This window comes from Chanodichthys erythropterus, chromosome 19, assembly GCF_024489055.1.
Source record: "Chanodichthys erythropterus isolate Z2021 chromosome 19, ASM2448905v1, whole genome shotgun sequence".
NCBI classification, from domain to species: Eukaryota; Metazoa; Chordata; class Actinopteri; order Cypriniformes; family Xenocyprididae; genus Chanodichthys; species Chanodichthys erythropterus.
This window is the reverse complement of record NC_090239.1, coordinates 29506227-29528570: the sequence shown is the minus strand read 5'-3', so window position 1 is coordinate 29528570 and position 22344 is coordinate 29506227. Positions and strand designations below refer to the sequence as shown.

The following is a 22344-nucleotide window of genomic DNA, read 5'->3' as shown; positions in this document are numbered from 1 at the left end:
TGGGCTCACGCAGAGACTCCTACACACATGTGTGCATGTTTTGACGTAGGTCAAATTTGTCCCTATTTGATCATGATAACAGCAAATGATCCTTCTATATAAAACTCAAATAATAGGCTTTCGATCAGTAAACAGATTTATTTCATAACGTAATGCGGTGCCTTGCTGGCTACATAGGCATCTGCTTTCTAAGAAACCAAGCTAATTGAAATGAAACCACACAAATTGCGCTTTTACCTGCTTGAAGTTAATTCCAGTGTTAGCATGTTGCTAAGCTAATGATGCAATACTCAAGCAGAGATAATATATAATAGGCTACATAGATACTACATCAGCCTGAGCTATTTTCACTTAATATTTGCAGTATTCATTGATACTAAGTAATATTTCTCTTGACGCCATCTGTTTTGTTTTTCACTGAACACAATGTATTCTGGGATTGCCTAATTAGTTAAATATCATACATGTGGCTTAGAATCTTAACAAATTAATTATTTTAGAAGTCTGCATAAATGTGCGTTTTAGGGAGCTGACTAGGTTTTGGAACAGAGGTATTATTTAGTGATATGCGCAGTCATGAATATGGGTCAATGACGTGACAGGTCATTTTTTTGTCCAAAGGCCTTAATAATAATAAAAAACAATATGACATCCAAAGTATGTAAGGTAGTACAACTAGATCACTTTTTTTGAATCCAAAAGGTTTTAATAATATTTTGCTAAATATAAAGGTATTTTAAAGATTTTGAAGTGTCAAAAGGTCATTCGGTTTAACCGTCCAAAGGCCAATACAGCCATTTCATTTGTGATTAAATATCTTAAAGTGTAATAAATGTATATATTTTTTTTTATTCTGGCATGATTTTACAACATCATATGTTATTAAAATTATGTGTAGAAGTCGTTGGAAAAATCTGGAAAAATGAATTTCATTGATGTCATTCGGAGTAACCAATATAAAGGGACCATTTTGGATCAAGTAATGCATTTAATATCATGTGACAGGATGTGACATCATTCAGACATCTGTAAAGGACCACACGGTCATGAAGCAAAGTGACTCTCTCTTAACTATATGAAAAATTCATGTTTTCACTTGCTCATACGCATGTCCCGAAATATCAGGTCATTTCGTACAACTGCTTTAAACATGGAAAATGTAATATTTTAAGAACTGTACTAAATATAAAATGTTTGATTGTCCTTTTGCTAGGATATCAGCAATAGATATCAGCCTGTAGCAATGTTTGAAAATATCGTCATTCGGTATAACCAAAATTGTCATTTGGTAAAACAGAAATTTTGGTTAAACTGAATGACATTTTTGGTGAAAAATTTTGTAAAAAATGACAAAAGCAGTGTTAATTGATTATAAAACCACATAATCTCATTCTTTACACTTAATAAAACTACAAAATTAATTATATCTCCATTAGGTTTTCATACACTTTTAAAAACCTTATTTGTCAATGACCCATATATAGACATCGAGATTCAGGATGAATGTGGCTTGTGCATATTTTTATGCAGGAATTGAATGTTCTAGACTGACAGCAGTTGTTGTTGAAAGTCAAGGGGAAAGATTATGAATAATAAAATCTCTGCTGTTTGCATTTAAATAGTGTATACTTTATTTGAGTTGGGCATTAAGCTACTTGTTTATTCACACTGTGCACTGCAGGTCAGAGCTGGATATGTTACATTAAAGCGACCAGCAGAGCTGCCTGGGAATTATTGTATTTATATCTTTTTAAAGTTATGTTGACCTACTTTGCAACTTTGAAATATAAATTACACATTTTTTTGCTGTTTTGGTCCGCTGCGAGCACTGCAGGGTGAACTGGATGGACACATAATCTCAAAGAAATAGTTCATCCAAAAAATAAATAAATAAATAAAAAAGTGCATCATCATATGTCTTTCCAAACCATATTGTTTTTTCTTCTATTACACACAAAATTAGATGTCAGCATTATTAACGGCAAATGCCATCAGTTCTCTCATGCCACGTGAGACATAAGTTTAAACATAAGATATTCTTTAATGTTTCATAAAAAAGGAAGATCAGGTTTAGAATGACATGAGGGAAAGCAATGACAGAATTAGCTTTTTTTTTTTCTTTTTTCTTTTTTTTTTTTTTAGAAAACATACTTCCAACATGCTTGACTTTTTGAAATTTGAATTTTTTTTTTTTTTTCAATTTGACTCTGAGGTTGATGACAAAAGTAGCACTTAAGATTTTCAAAGCTCTGTTACAGAGGAGGAGGTGAAGAAGCTGTACTTACTCTGTTTGAAGCCCAGGTATGGTATCCTCTCAATGGGAGTTTTCCTCTCTTTCATGTACTTATACAGTGCCACCAGGAAGGCCTGCTCATCTGTGCGGCACTCCTCACCTCCTTCAACCTTCGGTTTGTTTTCAGGCGTCACTTTTTTCCAACTGCTGCCACTATTGCTGTTTCTGGGCTTGGGAACTCCTGATTTTGAGTCCACCTTCATCTAAACATCACAGAGCAAAAAGAATTATTTAAGAATATTGAAAAGCACGCTTGGTATGTCTAGGTGAATAACATCAGATCTGCTTCAGACCTACATCAAATAAATATAAAAAGATAACGCATCTACTGCAGTGTTTCCCAACCACACACTAGTGTGCCATGACATGCTTTCAGGTGTGCCGTGGAAAATTACCAAAAATAAAAATAAAATAAATGCTATACAATTAAGAATATATTGTCGCTGTCAGATGGAAACCTTGTATCTCTATATTTCGTCATTTTTGTTTTATTTTATTTTTCAAAATTAATGATATTGTTATCCTTTACGCCTGTATGTGGGTTTTACAAATATTTATCCAATGAAAAGGATTTAAAAGAGCTTGTGACCAAACATCCTAACTCCATTGGATCCTCAAACTGTCAATCAAACATCATAACTCCACCCACCTCTATCATAAAAAGAAGTGCAGCACGCAGTTTGGAGATACACGTCTGCTTGTTTGCAAAGCAAAGGTAAATAAAAAACTGATGGTTTGAATAAGTACAATGTTTTCTTTACTCAAGAAACACTGTCTATAAAGGCTAATGTTTTTTCTATTTGAAGAGTGGAAAAAAATCTTAGTGTGGTATTTGCCATATAGTTGTAGCAATACCGTTTTAAATATCCTGCTTCATCTGTTATATAGTATGAGATTTTGTCCAAATGTATTTAACATTAAGAAAAACTGAGTGCGCATCTAGATACAATAAACTTTATAAGTCGATGAAAATGTAACGTGATACGTTCCAGTGACAGAACAAATATGTCTGTCATTTGCTGGTCAAAAACCTCACAACTCCATTTGAGCTTGATTTTCATAAAATGTTAATATTATAATGACACGAGTACATTTGACATATATAAAGCCACCGACTTTGATTTCAAGGTGCCGCGAATGAGCGTGGAATCATGGGTTTTGTTGTCTTCACCTCCACAGCCGATGGAAAGGAATTCAACGGACTCGGGAGGAAATCATAGATTAGCTAATGTATTCAAGTTTTACAAACGTTACGGTGGTATGAAGCAGGACAGTTCGAGAGCAGTGGGAGTGGGACAAGGCCGCTGTAGCGAATGCTAATGATAGACACCTGCGATGCACACCGATCTCGTGTCCAGTTGAGATTTTAAAGTGATGATACACAGGGCGACTTTTTGAGCAATGTTGCCAACAATATTGCCTGGGCACTTTCCCATTGAGAATGAGCAGCAAATTTATATCTGGATACTTTAGATCAGTCGTGGGCAATTTTTTTTAGATCTTCTAATCAGAATGCTTGCAGCCGATCACATGACCGTCTTGGAGATTTCAGAAAAAAAACAAACAAGATGGCGGCTTCTCAGTGGGAGTGGAGCGAAGAAAAGGAGCGTGAACTTACATCTTTTATTCTGTTTAATGTCTGTAGTGGTGTAAGCTGTAGGGCGTATGGCACGTGAAAGTAGCTTTTGACGCGATTGACGAATTCCTCTTTTGCCAAACTTTTCTTATCACTAATCAGATTGGAAAGACATTTACATTAAATAAAAATGAAGAAAATAATTGAAAAGTTGAAATAAAGTGTTTATAATAAAGTATTTATTGGCTTGGCAATAGATTTGCTCCTCTCTTAATGGATGCTGCTAATTAGTTGCCCGTTGATGGCAACATTGCTCAAAAAGTTGCCCCGTGTATCATCACCTTTATTATGCTTTTGCTTCAGTCGGTCGCTTCTGCTTTATTCGTTGCGTATGTGGGATAACGCAGTGCTGTTTTACATGGTTAAAACAATCATACTAAATAAATTTGAGTGTGTTGAAAGTTATGTTATAACATTACTCTGTGCGTTCGCTCGGTGGCTGCTATCAGAGACTTGTTGCACTTTGCAGTAATCTAGATCCATATTAGTAAAACTGGTAGCACGGATATGACGTATTTGACAGGTGACGCAGTGATATGGTCCGTGACCTGGTTAAAATTGATGATTTCTCTGGGTTTAAACATTCCTGGAATCATTTGGGATAATGTAAGTACACGAGTCAACAAAATATATGACATTGTTCTAGTAGCTTTTTTAAGCTAAAAATATTACATATTGTGCCTTTAATACTTTTAATAAGGGAATTCTTAATCAGTATTATTGTCTTGTTCTCCAGTAATATTATTTCTTAAAACAGGATCAGTTGTCATCACAGTCTTATTGTTTTTGTTTGTTTTAAGCATTAACACCACTAAATCTTGTTAAATTTAGATTTAAAAAAATGCCACTGAGGTCAGAAAAAATAAACTTAGATTAAGTTTATTTGATTTTGATTATTTATATATTTTTTATTTATTTGATTTATTTTTATATGTGGTTTATTTTCTTTAAAGTTGTTATTTTGATTTACACTACTGTTTGGTCCTTCAGAAATCATTTTAATATGCTGATTTGGTACTCAAAAATTATTTCTTTTACAATTGTGCTGATTAATATTTTTGTGAAAACCGTGATATAAAATTTTCAGGACTCTTTGATAAATAGCACACCATTTATTTTATATGTATTGATATTTTATAACAATGCAAGTCTTTTCTGCAACTTTTGATCAATTTAATGCATTCTTCCTGAATAAAAGTATTATTTTCTAAAAAAAGGAAAAAAAAAAAGATCACAAACCTTCGAACGGCACTAAAAACAAGCCAAAAATACAGATCAAAGTGATTGTTTTTTTCCAATAAATAAATAAATAAATACATTTTGAAAAGAATTGTTTTTAGTTCCGGCGAACTCATAAACATTTAAAATAGCTCCTGACCCAGGAGTGAGTGTCTGAGAACTGTTCTGGAGGCAGTTTTACAGTGTCAGGCCTCACCATGCTGTCACATACTGCAGTCATCGCTGGCCCACACACGTCTGTTTAACCATCTGTTCCCGATAATCAAGAGCATTTATTTTCCAAAAGGAGTTATCAAGGCCAGTATAATATGTGAACGAATACAAAAAAGTCAAAGAATGAAATGCTGAAGCATTAGGTTACGTTGACATTTATTAAACACTCCCTGGAAGCAGTATAACATGCTTTTTGAAGTATATTTATACATGTTCTCTATCATATGAGAGCTATTACAGAATAAAACCATTTGTTTTTAATTACAATTTATTTATATTACTGATGCCAAATTACTCTGCTTAAAATACAGTTGTTGTATACACCCCATCCTGGGTAAAGCAACTGAAGGGGTCAAGTCAAGTCAAATTTTTTTGTATAACATTTTTAACAATATTATATATATATATATATATATATATATATATATATATATATATATATATATATATATATATATATATATATATATATATATATATATATATATATACATGTTGTGACAAAACAAAACAAAAAAACATCAGGCAGTTGAGATGAACTATTTAGTACTGTATATTGCTGTATGTTGAGTGTACTGCACAAAAAGTTAGATATAATATAAATCCTTTTTTTTATATAGAGCTGTGCAATAATAGAGTTCACATTTTGCAATGATATAAACAAACATGCAGCTGAGCTACAGAGCCGCATTAGATCACATCTTAAAAAAACACAGTCAGGGCCGGTTCAGATCACTGCATGTTTTTAAGGTTCTCAACAAAGCTGGAGTGAATTAGCTGCTGTTCTGCTGGACAAATATTCATCCAGATGAGGAAGACCATAAAACACTGCCCTCATGCTGGCAGGAGAATGGACAGGAAATGACATGCAAGGGCAAAGGTTGATAAAATAACAAGAAAAACAATTGTAGCCCATTAGTCAAACATGGGAATCTGAAGAAACAGCAACATTAAATGCCAAACAACAGGAAGAGGAGGGAAGTACTTCAGATTGAAGGATTGAAACTGAGACTAAGTTAATCATTTCTAAAAACTCCCCACAAAAAAGGGAATTTTTTCATTGAAAGACATGCAGAAAATTGAAGGATACCATATATCTGTGATCAGTGTACTGAACAATACCAATGCATTGAATGATATTAGAAGCTGAAATTATGAAGGTATGTATGTTTACCTTATTATTATTTTATATATTTTATCATTTTTCATTTTCTAAATTATCTAGCTTTTTATAGCTTTTTAAAAAAAAAAAAAATATATATATATATATATATATATATATATATATATATATATATATATATATATATATATATATATATATATATATTATCAATCAATCAATCAATCAATCAAATTTTTTAACTGACCATTTCAGCAAGTGCTGAAATGCTATGGCTATTATATATACCAGTCATTGTATGATTTGCTGAAATGCTGAAATGGCCAGTTTCTACTTATTTCTTTGGTATTTTCTACACAAACATTCCCAGAGACTGCTGTGCATGATGATAAGACAGTCTCTTCTTGTCTAGATGTGGGTTTATTTTTCAAAGTGGACCAGACCTTATGCTGATAGTTGAAAGTTTATAACTCTGGGATACAAGATATTAGTCAAAATATGAAAATAATCTGTTCTGACCAGATTTTCACAGTTCCAAATACCTTGACAAGAGACTTGCCCTCCACACCGTTGGGCTCCTTGGCAGTACCACCCTGCCCCTGTGAATCTCGCCGCTGGGAGATGGAGAGCTTCTTCTTCCGGGGCCGGCCCTTCAGGTTGGGTGCTGTGGACAGCAGAAGACCAGTTAGATACGCACCCACATCCCATAAAGACCACTGACATCTGCACACTGCACTATAGCACAAATAAGGAAACATGACAAAATATAAGCCATATCTGCGGTGGACACACATAAGCTACAGCCAGCATTGTTCCACCAATTGATTGCTTGACAAGTGATCCCTGGAGCCATTCCAGTGACTTACATTGCTTTAAATTATATATCATCCTCCTTCATTCTGGATATTTTTACATTGAATGGCACTCAGGACATAATTATCCTGAGACAAGGTCAAAATGCTGTCCGTCACTGTTAAAGGCATTCTTGGTCATCAGGTCCAAATCGTTTTCATTATTATTTTGGCCTCCGAGCAGGAATTTTAGATAATACACATGGGTAATGGTAAAGCAATTCACGGAATGACAGGATGTGTCAACAATCAGAAAACTCAAACAAAAGCTGAAGGGCAAATGAATAAAATCCCTAATATGCCGTCATCACAGCTCAAAATAACAGCAGAAAGTAAGGTAGGTGCAACCGGGTCAGCCTTAAAGGACAAGTTCACTGAAAAATGAAAATTCTGTCAGTATTTGCTCACTCATGTAGTTTCACATATTGTCTAATAATTCAATTTTCTGCTTGACATGGCACAGCTTACCCCTATGGGGCATGTGCCACTTCACAAGTCGTATTTCTATGGTTGTAAACTGTACACTGTAAACCCTAACATTTGAAATAATTAATTGGTTTGAGTATGACAAACTTAAACTAACTGAAATGAACTTTTATGAGTATTTAACATTTTCTTTTTCTTTTGAGTTCACAGAACTGACATATTTTAAGTAAACTGAACCGTTTCATTGTTTTGAGTTTTATGAACTATTTCTTTTAATTTAGACAAACTTAAATTTAACTGAAACTGGGCTGGGATTTCTATTCCCCAGAATGCTTTGCCTATGGCACTCAAAAGGGAGAGTAAATGCTAAAATTAAGTGCAAGATTAATGATAAGTGGGAGATTTAGTCGTGATTAATGGTTTGCTATGCTAATTTAAGAGTTTCTGTTAATGTGGGTTTTGGAGAGTTACCATCATGGTGCGAAGTGGTGCATGTGGCTTGGTTTGAGTATAGAATAGCACTTGCTGTACTCATTCAGCAAGTTTTTATACCATACTATTGTTAACATGTTAGAAAATTAGCAAGTTAGTATTCATTAAATTAGCTTGTTATAGCTTGCTAAGTTTTCACTAATAAAATTTTTCACTTTGAGATTACATGATAATTTTAAGTTAAATGTATGAATTAATTTACTCAAATATTTCAATTTAAGAACAAAAAAAATGTATGAGTACAAAATAAAAATTAAACATATTGATATAACCGACTGCCTCAATTTTTTTGAGTTATGCCAACTTATTCAGGTTTATAGTGTATTAAAAACAAAGGTTCTCAACTTCTTATTGGCATCTATGGTTCAATGAAGAACATTTAACATTCATGGAACCTTTCCATTGCTCAAAATGTTCTTTATAGTGGAAAAAAGTTCTTCATATCATTAAAAAGTTCTTTACACTGAGCTTAAATGATTTTGAAAGTCTTATGCTGCATTCACACCGAACGCGTCTGGGGCGTCAAATTCGTGTCAGACGCGTCTAGTTGGACGCTTGAACATTTTGAAGTCAGACGCGCTTCACGCATCTAAACAAAAGTGTGTTCAGATGCGAATTCGCGTCATGGGAGGGGCTTCCATCTCTTTCTGCACAGATCCTCTGAATAAACACATCATCTCGTCAGTTGGAAACCAGTAGCTGCAATTTAACTCTGTTATGCGGGCCGGCATTTGCTAGCAAGCAGGTGGGCTAGTATCAACGTTATCAACGCTAGTATCAAAGCAAAGCGTTTTACAGCTAACCAGATTGTCTGATTTCTTCGCTTATCCTCTTCCAGGCAAGGTCCTTTTTATTTTAGTCTCGATAAAAATATGATGACACATCCTAGGTGGCCACACACAGACTATTATCTTTGTTCTGGTCTTCGCTGATAACGTCATAAACACGTTACCAAAGCAGAGTGCCTGATTGGTTAACGCGCCGCGAATTTTCGCCAAAGTTCAGATTTTTCAACTCGGGCGTCTAGGGCGTCAGACGCTCAATTTGCGCGTCAGACGCGTCAAGCAGGTGAGCGTTCAATTTGCGCTGCGCCATTTGCGCGTCAACGGTCGCATTGCATTTGTGTAAAAAAAAAAAAAAAAAATCCATATTTAACAAGTTATGAAGTAAAATATCTAGCTTCCGCCAGACCGCCATGCGTATTCAACCAAAGAAGAAAGTGTACACTGCTGTCGTGTCAGTTATGTTTTTCCGTAAGTTGAATAGGGAAGGTGTAGGACGTAGTGTAAGCTTTTTGAACTGCAAGAGTTTTACACTTTCTTCGTACGTTGAATACGGAAGGCGGTCTGGCAGAAGCTAGATATTTTACTTCATAACTCACACAAACGCATCACTTCGCTTCAGAAGGCCTTTATTAACCCCCGGAGCCGTAAGGATTACACATTTATGATGGATGGATGTGGATGGAAGCATTTTCTTCAGCTCATACTGGTGATAAAGCTCGGATGCGTCAGGATATTTATTAATATTTCTCTGATTGTTCATCAGATAGAAGACAGTCATATACACCTAGAATGGCTTGAGGGTGAGTAAAGCTTGGGCTAATTTTCATTTGAAAGTGAACTAAAAATGAATGCTTAAACTGGCAAGGCTCAAAAATGCTTGCAAAAACCTTTGGGATGGCGCAGCACTACAATGTCACATATGCATAACTTTGTGTAACTCTACCGCTTGACAAATTTCTACCTGTTAATCACGTCGGAGGAAAATCAAATGTTTCACATTTCCAGAACTTTCTAAAAGCCCATTGTGCACCTGATGAACGCCATAGAAGCATCACCAGCATCCAGCTGGAAAATGACAAACACAAGCGAGAGTTCAAACTCAGAGCAACGAGAGGCAGGCGGAGCTTCTGACACCAGGACAGGTGCTCTCGAGCACAGGTTCAGCGAGGTCAGCTGGCACTGCATTCCATGTGCGCTGATGATTAAATCACTGTCAAGGTTACACAGGGCCCAAGGCTGCGGCCACAACGCTACACTTGATCTTCCAACAAAGCTCAGACTGGCAACATGATCTGTTCTGGGAAAAGAAAAGAAAGCATTAACTAATCAGCTGGAGAAGAGCTTATTTAATTTTATTTTTGGGTTCTTTTCTCAACACGCCACCTTTTTTCATCAAATTTGGCACATGCAGCAGTAAGGTCAGAGAAACGGCGCATCAAATGAGTCCATTTGTTCATAAATAAACATTTATGTAAGAAGCCTTTTTGTCACCTTGGCAACAGGCAGGTTGTTTACTTGGCTGCTGTGGCCATGACAAACACATTTGCGCAGGCATCCGTGGGCTCGGCAGAGGAAAGGCTTACGTTTATTGAGGAAATGGGGCCGCTTCTCTCTTAAATGTCACTTTTCCTTTGTTCCTTGGACTAATTCACTCAAATGGGATTCGTATTCGCCAATTCTTCCTCCTTTAGCTTCCACCCCACATCACAATCATTTGAATTCCAGCCATGTGAGTAATGTATTACTCATGATTGCTGGACTACATTAGCTCCTTTACTTCACGCTTGTTATCCCGCATTGAGCACTCCATTCCCATTTTTCAGACTACCATATTATAAATAACAAATAACAACTGATTTGTTTGTTTAATGATTAATATACACATTACTGTTCAAAAATTTGGGGTCAGGAAGACTTTTTTAAAAATGGATTTAATCAAAAATACAGCAAAAACAGTAATGTTGTTAAATATTATTGCACATTTTAAATAACCTTTACCTATTTTATTATTTTTTTTTAATGTAATTTATTTCTGTTATCATAGCTGAATTTTCAGCATCATTACTCCAGTCTTCAGTGTCACATGATTCTTCAGAAATCATTCTAATATGCTGATTTGCTGCTCAAGATCCATCCATCATTCGATAATCAAATTGAAATTGAATCATGAAAATGAATGATTTACACAAACCAGCTCATTGTACTCAACTTGATTTTTTTCAAAGTCAGTTTATTATGATTTAAGTTTAAATGACTTGCAAATCCAAGCTGATTGTACTTAATTTAATGCATCAACTGAATTTAAGATTAAGTTGAAATAGGTGGATTTTTTTAACAGTGTACTAATAAGAGTGTAATACTCTCAGCTCCATTTAAAACCTTTTTATAATTTTTTTTTGTTCAAATGTCCCTTAATCATTTGACATATAAGAGGTCTAAGTACCATTAAAACAAGTTTCAGAGCTTAAATCGTCCACCTCATTATAAACAAAGCATTTATGTAATCAAGTTCCAAAAATGGCTTGTTTGTATATTGTGGGATTTGTGACGTCACACAGACGTCTGCCTCCAGAGCGACGAATAGTTTTGCATCATCGCATCATAGGCCCCGCCTACTGCCGTGACCATAGGTCATGACACTTGCCTACACAGGATACAAGCGTCCCGTTGCATCAAAAACAAATAAAACGCATTATAATCACTGACACTTTCTACACTGTATCCAGTATTCTAATGCCAGTTCACTTTTGGACATACTCCACGCTTGAGTCTGCTGACAACAGGACAAATGGAAGAGTAAATGGATTCATAAAGGAACGTTTGCTTTGACATGTCCAGTTTAAACAGCTCGTTTGCTCATTCCTCTAGAGCCTTCAGAAGGATACCAGCATCAGGAACAAGTGGATGGTTTATTTTAATGGCGTCTGGGATCGTGTCAGATAATTATATGTTTGTTCAGAGCATTTTGTTTTGTAAACAAGGCACAGTGTAATGGAGAGTTTGCAAAGAAACTTTTGTTCACAGAATGTAGCAGTCAGCTGTATTGGATCTGACAGCAGCTACATCACAAGAGCAAGTAAATTATGGTTTTATATGGGTAATGTTTTCAAAACACTTACGTGCAATAGCAAGTATGCGTTGACAGAGCATTTCGGGTATATATTAATCAAAAAAAGCAACACTTTGAGCAAACAGCTGAAAAAAATCACATTTTTGTCAAAGACTACATCTGGATCATACACTGTAAAACCGAACAGTGCAATTTATTAAATTAGATGAGTTTGTTTCACTCAAATAATAATGAAAGTTCATTGTACTTAAGAAAAAGTTGCATGAACTCAAAATTTCATTGTAGTAAGCTGAACTTAAAGGAACACTCCACTTTTTTTGAAAATAGGCTAATTTTCCAACTCCCCTAGAGTTAAACAGTTGAGTTTTACCGTTTTCGAATCCATTCAGCCTATACTCTCATTCAGGCGTAATAATCAAGGAACTTTGCTGCCGTATCATGGCTGCAGCAGTGCAATTATATTACGCAGCGCCTGTGAGTCCCTGCTTGCACAGGGAACGTGCCTTGCAACCATGGAGACGTTTGTGAGAGACGCTGCGTAATATCATTGCGCCTGCTGCAGCCATGATATGGCAGCAAAGTTCCTTGATTATTACGCTGGAATGAGAGTATAGTTCCTAGCCATATCAGCCTAGAAGATCGCAACTTTTCATTTTCCGCTGGTCTTAGTACACGATGTAACTAAAGAAGAGTCAAGTTTTAAATAGGAAAAATATCAAAACTCTTTGGTCATTTTTAAGCGCAATGCTAACGGTCTAATCAGATTCAATGAACTATGCTAAGCTATGCTAAAAGTGGTACCGCCAGAACCGGAGATTGGCTGAATGGATTCGAAAACGGTAAAACTCAACTGTTTAACTCTAGGGGAGTTGGAAAATTAGCCTATTTTCAAAAAAAGTGGAGTGTTCCTTTAAAATGATTGAGTTGAGCTGCAGCAGATTTCTAATTCCCAGCATGCTTTGCGTCAGACCATATAAATAACTGTTGTAATTAAGTGTTATTTTGTGTGTTTTTGCACAAGATTAACATATGGAGATATAAGTTAATGTTTAATGTTGTGTTATGTTGAGATTCAGGGGGGTTCTGTTATGTTACTTTTGTAGGGTTACTACTGTGGTGAAGAGTAGAGCCTGTGGTTAGGTTGAGGATGAGCTGCAAAACATTTAAGACCACATATGTTGTTTGATTACATATATGCAAGTATGTAATGACAGTCTCTCTGATAGTTATAATAGCATATGTTATTTGCTATGTAACATTTAACCAAGATCTGAATGTGATGTTTATGTAAATTAACTGTATGTAATTAATGGGAAAGGGATGCTGGGGACGGGATTGTTAGTGAGAGACACCTGTGCACCACACTGGCCTTGATCCGCTTCCATGGCTCTCAGCCCCACCCCACTTTTCACAAAAATTTTAAGTTCTACCAACTTTAAAAATGAGTTAGTTTACTTAAATGTTTTGAGGTAATACGTTTCCTCAAATGTTTTGAGTATTCTGAACTTATTGGGTTTTACAGTGTATTCAGAACAATGAACAAAACATAGATGGAGTAGATAAGATCGAGTCCATCAGCACCCCCAAAGCTTACACAGTCCTATAGCTCATCCTGGGTCGACATTTCATTCAGTAACGTTAGGCAGTTTTGCTTTATATGCTGTTTAATGTTGATGATCATGTTATGCATATGATTACATATGCTATCGCTTGTTTCTGCATCTTCTTCACCTGTGTTTTTATCAGGAGATTAAGAATCAATTCCTGATTCCTGAGCTTGCTGATGAGACAAAACAACTATCTCACTCTCTCCCTTATTCTAGCACACAATATGGGGACTAGATTGGCTGATATATCAGCCAGGCCAAAGAATCTGCCAATATTTGGCCAGCGTGAGATAACTGGCTGTTAAGTGTTCCTACTTAGCCAGAAGAAGAATGTTAGAATCTGTAGTTATGGCTTTATCAATGAGTGTTGTTCCAAGTGACTTTACACCATTTATGTTAAATAAGCCAATGTGTATAATGCTTTGAATACACCCATAATGCATATGTTGTGTCGATGTACTTTAAACCAAAGCTTCAATTATGCAAAGGAACAGCAGACCCCTTCTTAGTATGTTTTCTTTTCTTGTTTCCCCCTAAACTGACAGCTCCCATTGTCACAAACATCAAAAGCTCATTACCGCAACTCAGTTGCTTTTGTTTCCAGTAATCTCTGCACTTTCCCTCTGTGGATTTTAACAGGTCATTTACCATGGTGCTGGGGGCTGCAGGGTGGCCAGAGCTTTGAAGCCGAGCAGGGCTTCTCTACCTTCTTCCAAAGTCATTACAGAGCACTATGGGGTCTCTCGCAGATCAAATATCTGCTTGTGCATTCCTGTGGTCATGCTTTTCCCTTTGAGCAAATACGTTTGAAGCATATCTGTGGATTCTCCAGAGTTTTGGCCTGAAACATTTGCGGTGGATGGAAGTTTCAGAGGAAGCCAAATTAAATGAACTGTATCTGAGAGTCTCATTCAAAGTCAGACCCACACCCCTCCACCCAAAACACACACACACACACACACACACACACACACACACACACACACACACACACACACACACACACACACACACACACACACACACACACACACACACACACACACACACACACACACACACACACACACGGTACAGTATGGGAAAATATTCGCCCTCACATTCCATGGCTCAAATTATTGTACAGTACATTTACAACTGCCATAAAGTTAAAAAAAAGTCTACTTAATATATTAATAATACTAAATTATATTATTTAATTGTTTACAATAACATTTTTGTTAGAATTCAATTTATGTTAGAATTCAATTTTATGTACAAAAAAATAACTAAAACTGAAAAAAATAATACAATTTAAAAAAATATAAAGTTAATAACAACTATAAAAAATATATAAAACATGCAAAAAATTAACCAAAAAATACTAAAACTAAAATTAAGCTGAGAATGATTTTTTTTTTTAAAGCATTCAAAATATTAATAAAACTATAATATTTTCTCAATGGAACTAAAATAACATTGAGTGTGAATGTTCATTGAGTGTGAAGTATCTGACTGCTATGGAACAGCCAGAGTGATGATGTTGCACTCTGCTGAAAGGTCACGTTCATCACGTGACCTGTGTGGTCTGGCACACGTCCACCTGATAAACTCTGCTGCTAGGAAACTCGCTGCTTTAATTATGCAGGAAGATGGAGGGGCTGTATGCCAAATTCTGCCAGTCTAGTCCTGCCCATGTTTTCATCATCAGCCCGCAGCAGTTCCATTCATAACATCAGCAGGGTAAGTGGATTATATGAGCACATATATGATAGACACATTCATATCAATAATCCAGAGCTCAGAGTAACAGATCAGTTAAACAGGAAGTCTCCAATTTTTCTCTCTCATGCCCCGTTCACACATACAGTGTTTTTACAGTCGCTTTTCTGTTGGTCATATTATGGCTGATAATGAATGAATGGGCAAAATTAAAATTGTATACTGACAGCGGTTGACTGATATGGATTTTTTTGATGGCCAAAACAATATTTTAGAAAACAGGGTGGCCGATATAAAGCTGATATATGTGATATTACACTATTTAAATTAAATAACATGCACAACAGTTGCTGCAGTGAAATTTTTATTAAATTATAAATAACTAATTGTAAAATCAATCAATATTAAAAAAAATAATCTGAAATTGATAAAACAAATTTATTGACGCTTCAGAAACTTCTTGATTCTGTAATTTTATTACAGTATTTATCACAAATTAAAGAAATAGGAAGTAAAAAGGAAGTAAACACTGTAACCAACAGGACTCAGTAATCTGGTAAGTTTGTGATCACTGGGAAATATATATTCTCAAATAAAGACCAGGAAATGCAAATTTTACACACAGTGACATATAATATTAATATAACATAGGGGCGAACTGTATATATAGCACAACATAGTCTGATATCAGTGATTTTAGGATTACGCTTGCATCTGCGTTCAGGTGATGCCATTTTTAGTGCTGTCAAAATAAATGCTGTGTGGCGACCAGGGCGGGCGAGAGCCGTGAGGGAACGGCGCGAGGCCGGTGACGCAAGTGATAACGAGCATCACCTGAGAGGCACACCGGCCTTGAGTCTCTCACTTATTTGTTTAAAAGCGAATCTCAACATAACACCGATTGTTACGTAACAGTCGGGGTGTACGCCCTCAATATTTGCATATGCCAGCCCATGTTCCCAACATTATGAAAGGGATTACACGTCTGGATCTATGCACAGCTGAATCATCAGACTAGGTAAGTAAACAAGGACAACAGCGAAAAATGGCAGATGGAGCAATAATAACTGACATGATTCATGATAACATGATATTTTTAGTGATATTTGTAAATTGTCTTTCTAAATGTTTCGTTAGCATGTTGCTAATGTACTGTTAAATGTGGTTAAAGTTACCATCGTTTCTTATTGTATTTGCAGAGACAAGAGCCGTCGCTATTTTCATTTTTAAACACTTGCAGTCTGTATAATTCATAAACACAACTTCATTCTTTATAAATATCTCCAACAGTGTGTAATGTTAGCTTTAACCACGGAGCATACTATCAAACTCATTCAGAATCAAATGTAAATATCCAAATAAATACCATACTTACACAATTAGACATGCTGAGGGTTATATTAGCTGTGTGAACTTTGTTTATGCACTGTTTAAGGCAAGCGCGAGCTCCGTGGGTGGGGAGCGTGAGCATTTAAAGGGGCCATGTGCTAAATTGGCTCATATTTAATGATGCCCCAAAATAGGCAGTTAAAAAAAATTAATAAAAAAAAATCTATGGGGTATTTTGAGCTGAAACTTCACAGACACATTCAGGGAACACCTTAGACTTATATTACATCTATTAAAAAGACATTCTACGGCACCTTTAATCTGTTTTTAAAACTGTAGATGGCGTTAGATAGCGGCAGCAAAGGTGTTTTAAACATAGATATAGGGGAAATAAGAATGTACATTTAAATATATAGAAATATAATAGATCAATAGACAGACAACTATGACAAAAAAGTAAAAACAAACAAACAAACAAACAAAAAACTCTACAATATTGGCCAATAATGGATACCAATATATTGTGCATCTCAATGGCATTTTTTTGGGCCAATCACTTGAGATTTAAAGGGGTGGCTGATTGTGATTTCACTTGACTCTTAACTTTAGTTAGTGTGTAATGTTGCTGTCAGAGCATAAACAACATCTGAGTTCATCAAAGTTATGATGCTCTAAGTTCAATGCAAAGGGAGATATTTTCTTTTAAAGAATTTTCTGTTTAAGAACTACAACAAATGCCTGGTATAGGGACTACAATGAGCTACTTTCTAGGTTGGTGAAATCACTAACCCTAAAATTTACATAAACCATTCCCCAGGGAACACGTAACAGGGGGTTGGCCATGCTGGGCTGCTTTAGAGAAGAGGAAGGATTGTTGTTGTGGAGTGTTATTGTCATGCTGTCATTTTACACTGGACTGCTTCACAAACGACAGTCAATTCAACGCTGGATTTGCACAAAAGATTAACATGACGGCTCATGCTAGTCGTTGATTTGATTGAACTCCACATCAACTACACACATTTATCCACTAACTGTTCAGAAACTTCTTTCTGAGTCTCTCCATCAGTGTATGACTCCGTTTTGAACATGTAAGGCTGAACACCGTTACTGACAATCATCATTTTGGCTGCGTGAGATTCTCCTGCTTTGTTGTTGCTGAGCAACCGAAGCACGAGCTGTTAAAGCTCCACCCTCTTCTGTAGAGTGGCCGGGAGCAGCAGCTCATTTGCATTTAAAGGGACACACACAAAAATGGTGTGTTTTTGCTCACACCCAAATAAAGGCAAATTTTACATGCTAAAATAAATGATCTGTGGGGTATTTTGAGCTGAAACTTCACAGACACATTCTGGGGACACCAGAGACTTAAGGTCCTTTATAGAATTAAATCTTGAGCACTTGAGCTTTAAACTTTTCTCAAAAAGAAAATGAATGACTAGAGATCGTTTTGTCTCAGTAAACTGCTCTATGTGTGAACACCTTTTATTTTTCCTCTCTCTTGGCCTGATTAAATTCCTCTGCTCCTTGTGATTTAATACAGTTCTATACAGCAGATGGCACTGTGAGGTGCAGAAGGAGCAAAACATACACGATGAATAAATGATATCGCCCTCATTAAATAATGCTGCACGCTCCCAAATCCCCCCACTGAAACGGCAACACTTCTATCTTTTAATCGCTGAGAGTGTTGAGCACAAGTCTCTGAATCAGCAGCAGCAGTGCGACTTCTGCGAGGCTTTTTTTTTACAGTGCAAACAGATTGGACCAAACAATGAGTCAATGTCACTGCACGTCCCCTCACGGGGGGGAAATGCGGTGTGAGCGCATAGATGACGCACACACCAAGGTCAGATGCTAATTCAAGAGGGAGCAAATGGTACAGTCACAGCACATCACATAAAGCTGTGCATATGCCGGAGGACGGCATCAGCACTGCATACGGCGTGTTTGTTATTTATTTATCTGCCCGTTTGTGCTGAATTGTGTGGTGTTATGTCATGTGTGGTTGTGGGAGAATGCTGCATCAGCTTGATCCCTCACCACACACTCCAGCCGGCCTGCGCCAAATCCCTCCCATGTGTTATTCATCTCACAATCCTTCGAACTTCACAATGAACTCCGTTTTTATCTTTTCGGAAGAAAGTACGAGTGCTGCTTGCGCATGCGGAAGTCGCTTTCACTGGTTTGTGGTGGTTACTAGGGCGTTCCATGTTTTATGTCACTCTCTATGTATATAGACCCAGCTTGGGTCTGATTGATTTTATTTTATTATTCTTTTGCAGCTAACCAAACTAGAAAAGCTGCTGCATTATTTGAGGTTCATGTTCACACAACAAATGGTTCATGCAAAAAAGTTCATGCCTACACTCTAAAGAAATGCTGGCTTGTTTCAACCCAAATTTGGGTCAAATATGGACAAACCCAACCGTTGGGTTAAAAATGTAATAAAAAAATGTAACCCAATGGTTGGGTTTGTCCATTTTTGACCCAAATTAGTTTGAAACAACCCAGTGTATTATTAGGCCGTGTGTCCACCAGAGCGTTTTTTCCAGCTGCTAGCGTACTTTTTCAACTGTTTTCAATGGGAGCGTGCATTTTTGAAACACCAGGAGCGTAAAACGAGGCACCGAGCGTCTTTTTTTCACGCTCAAGCGCTGAGAGCTCGGCGTTTTTTGCTGGTCCCCTCGAGTTTACAATGTTCAACTTTGAGTAAAATGCTGCGCTCATCACTGTCACTTTTTAGCCAGCCGTCCAATCAGAGTGGAGGAGGGGCGGGACAAATACAACACCGACCAACTGTCACAACATTCTTGCTGTACAACGACATCAACAAACAGAGAACGAAACAAAATGGATGAGAAATTAATATTGCTGCTCTCTGAAAATACATGGCAAAGTAATTTCACATTGTGTCAACATTTTAAGTCTGAAACAAATTACCTGCAAAATCAGTTATAAGTAGCAGTGCCGCGGATTTTCCGTATCATAGCAACAAAGCGTCTCAACGGAAAAAAACGCTGCGCTGCAGAAGCACTCTCAAGAGCTCACAGACGGGCGTTTTAAGCAGAGCGCCTAGCGTTTTCAGCTGGATAAAAACACTCTGGTGGACGCACGGCCTTAAGTAAGACTTTACAATAAGGTCTCATTTGCTAACATTACACTCTAAAAAATGCTGGGTTAAAAACAACCCAAGTTGGGTTGAAAATGAACGAACCCAGTGATTAGGGTGCTTTAACCCAGCGATTGAGTAGTTTTTACCCAGTGGTTGGGTTGCTTTAACCCAGCGATTGGGTTGCTTTAACCCAGCGATTGGGGTGTTTTTACCCAGGGATTGGGGTGCTTTAACCCAGCGATTGGGTTGCTTTATCCCAGCGATTGGGGTGCTTTAACCAAAGTCCCTTTAAGACAAGTCATTTCACTCGGCGGCCATCTTTGAAACGCCTCTCGGGCATCCTGGGCATCATGCAGCTCCTATCTCTTTGAATGGGGAAACATCAGATTCTCCAAAACTGTTCGTCAACCTTACGATTAAATTTGATATTTGAAATCACCAATGAAATCTAACAACAAACGAAACTAACAAAACTAACCAGCAGGCTGGTCAAACATTTAACCCAACCACTGGGTTTGTCCATATTTAACCCAACTTGTGTTGTTTTTAACCCACCATTTTTTAGAGTGTATAGTAATAACTATAAATTATGCATAATTACATGCAACTAACCATTACCTTAGAAAACACCTGCTTTTAGTCAAGATAAGTTTTTTTTTTTTTTTTTTTTTTGTAAATCGGTTTTGACAAAAATAAATCAAAATGCAACCAGTCTGACTCATTCAAAACCATTTAGTGCCACAAGATAGCAATGTAACTACAAAACTAAATAAAACAAGAATAATCTAGCCATGTTGCTCTGCTTCTGAACAGTAAGTTCTTTAGCAGCAGCAATCTGCTCTTCCACTCTTATTCTGCTTTCAATATGCTAATATGCTGCCTCAGCTTCTGTTATGAACGTCTGACTAACTGCCATTTGATCACTGTCTAAAAATAATCCAATCCCTCTCTCTCTCCCTTTCATTTTGCCTACACATTCCTGTCAATCCTATTATATGGCATAATTAAACAATAAAATCTCTTGTGAGTGCAGACTGTGTTATTAAAATGATCAGATGTAAAAATAACAGCAGCACTGGAGATTTGTGTTGAATTATTTATATACATCATGCAGGAGTCATCTCATTGACAGCCAGTTGCCCTCTAGTGTTACTGAGAGGTACTACTCATACCAGCAGGACGACAGTGACCTCACATAACACACACACACACACACACACACACACACACACACACACACACACACACACACACACACACACACACACACACACACACACACACACACACACACACACACACACACACACACACACACTGCAATATACAAACAGTCAATACAGCCAATCCAGCAGAATCACTTTACCCATTCCTGTCATGACATCATATTAGATAATGTAATATCTTAATGGATATACACCCAATATCTTTCTGTAAAGGGCAAGAGGAAATATAGCATTACTACAGATATTATAAATCAAATATCAAACTATTGAAGGTGCAACACAACAAAAAAAAAGATACACACTGATGTGTGACACAACTGACTGAATGCCTAGGTCATATTCTATTGCAAAATCTTTTTTTGTTCTGTATGACATGATTTTCATGACAATAAAATACAGTGAATAAAGTCATCCTGTCTGGACACAAATAAGTATACAGAAGTATAAGTAATTTACATATGGACTAGCAATTCAAATAAATAATAATAACAACATTAATGAAAATATGTTTTATATTAATCAAAATATAAAATGTCAATGCAAATAATAATACAGTAGTGAGAATTTTTACATTAATTAATATGTAAAATGTCACAAGCAAATAATAATAATAATTATTATTAAGTAAGAATTTTTTATAAAATGCCACAAGCAAATAATAATAATAATCATTTTTACATAAATATTACAAAATGTCAATTAAATTTAAAATAAATTTAGATTTACAATTACTAAATTAAATCAGTTCAAAACACACATTAGTACTTTACATATGGACTAGCAATTTAAATAATATATAAATAATATTATGTTTATTTAATAATAATACTAATAATACCATAATGAAAATATTTTTACATTAAATATTATAAAATGTCAATGGAAAAACAAAATAATAATAATACAGTAATGAGGATTTTTTTTTTCAATATTGTAAAATAATCTGAATGGTCATAACATAAGTTTGATTTTTTATACAAAATATAATTTTTCATAAATTAACATGATTCATTTGAACTTTTCTTTTGCATTTAAAAAACATCAGCACTAAAGGCCTCACTTCATTCTACGAGACCTGCTGCGATGTGACGGCTTTAACCACGCAAACTTTACTTCATCATTGTCCTACCTCAGCATGAAAGCCTTTGTAACACATGCACGCTCCTGAAAATAAATTAGACGGTGAAGGATGGAAAAAGTGTGTGTGTCTATTTTAGGGGCGAGTGGGGAGTGGTTTA

The 22344-nt window shown here is 36.1% G+C and overlaps 1 protein-coding gene across 2 annotated transcripts in view; it reads right to left on the bottom strand.

Annotated features, from left to right (window-relative positions):
* arid5b (AT-rich interaction domain 5B) overlaps positions 1-22344 on the bottom strand; it is a 148200-nt gene that overhangs the window by 40161 nt on the left and 85695 nt on the right. For both annotated transcript variants that reach the window (XM_067369684.1, XM_067369683.1), the window contains 2 exons: positions 7047-7168; positions 2286-2496 (listed from right to left, as the gene is read on the bottom strand). In XM_067369684.1, coding sequence (XP_067225785.1) covers positions 2286-2496; positions 7047-7168 — 333 coding nt within the window. The remainder of the gene's footprint in view (positions 1-2285; positions 2497-7046; positions 7169-22344) is intronic.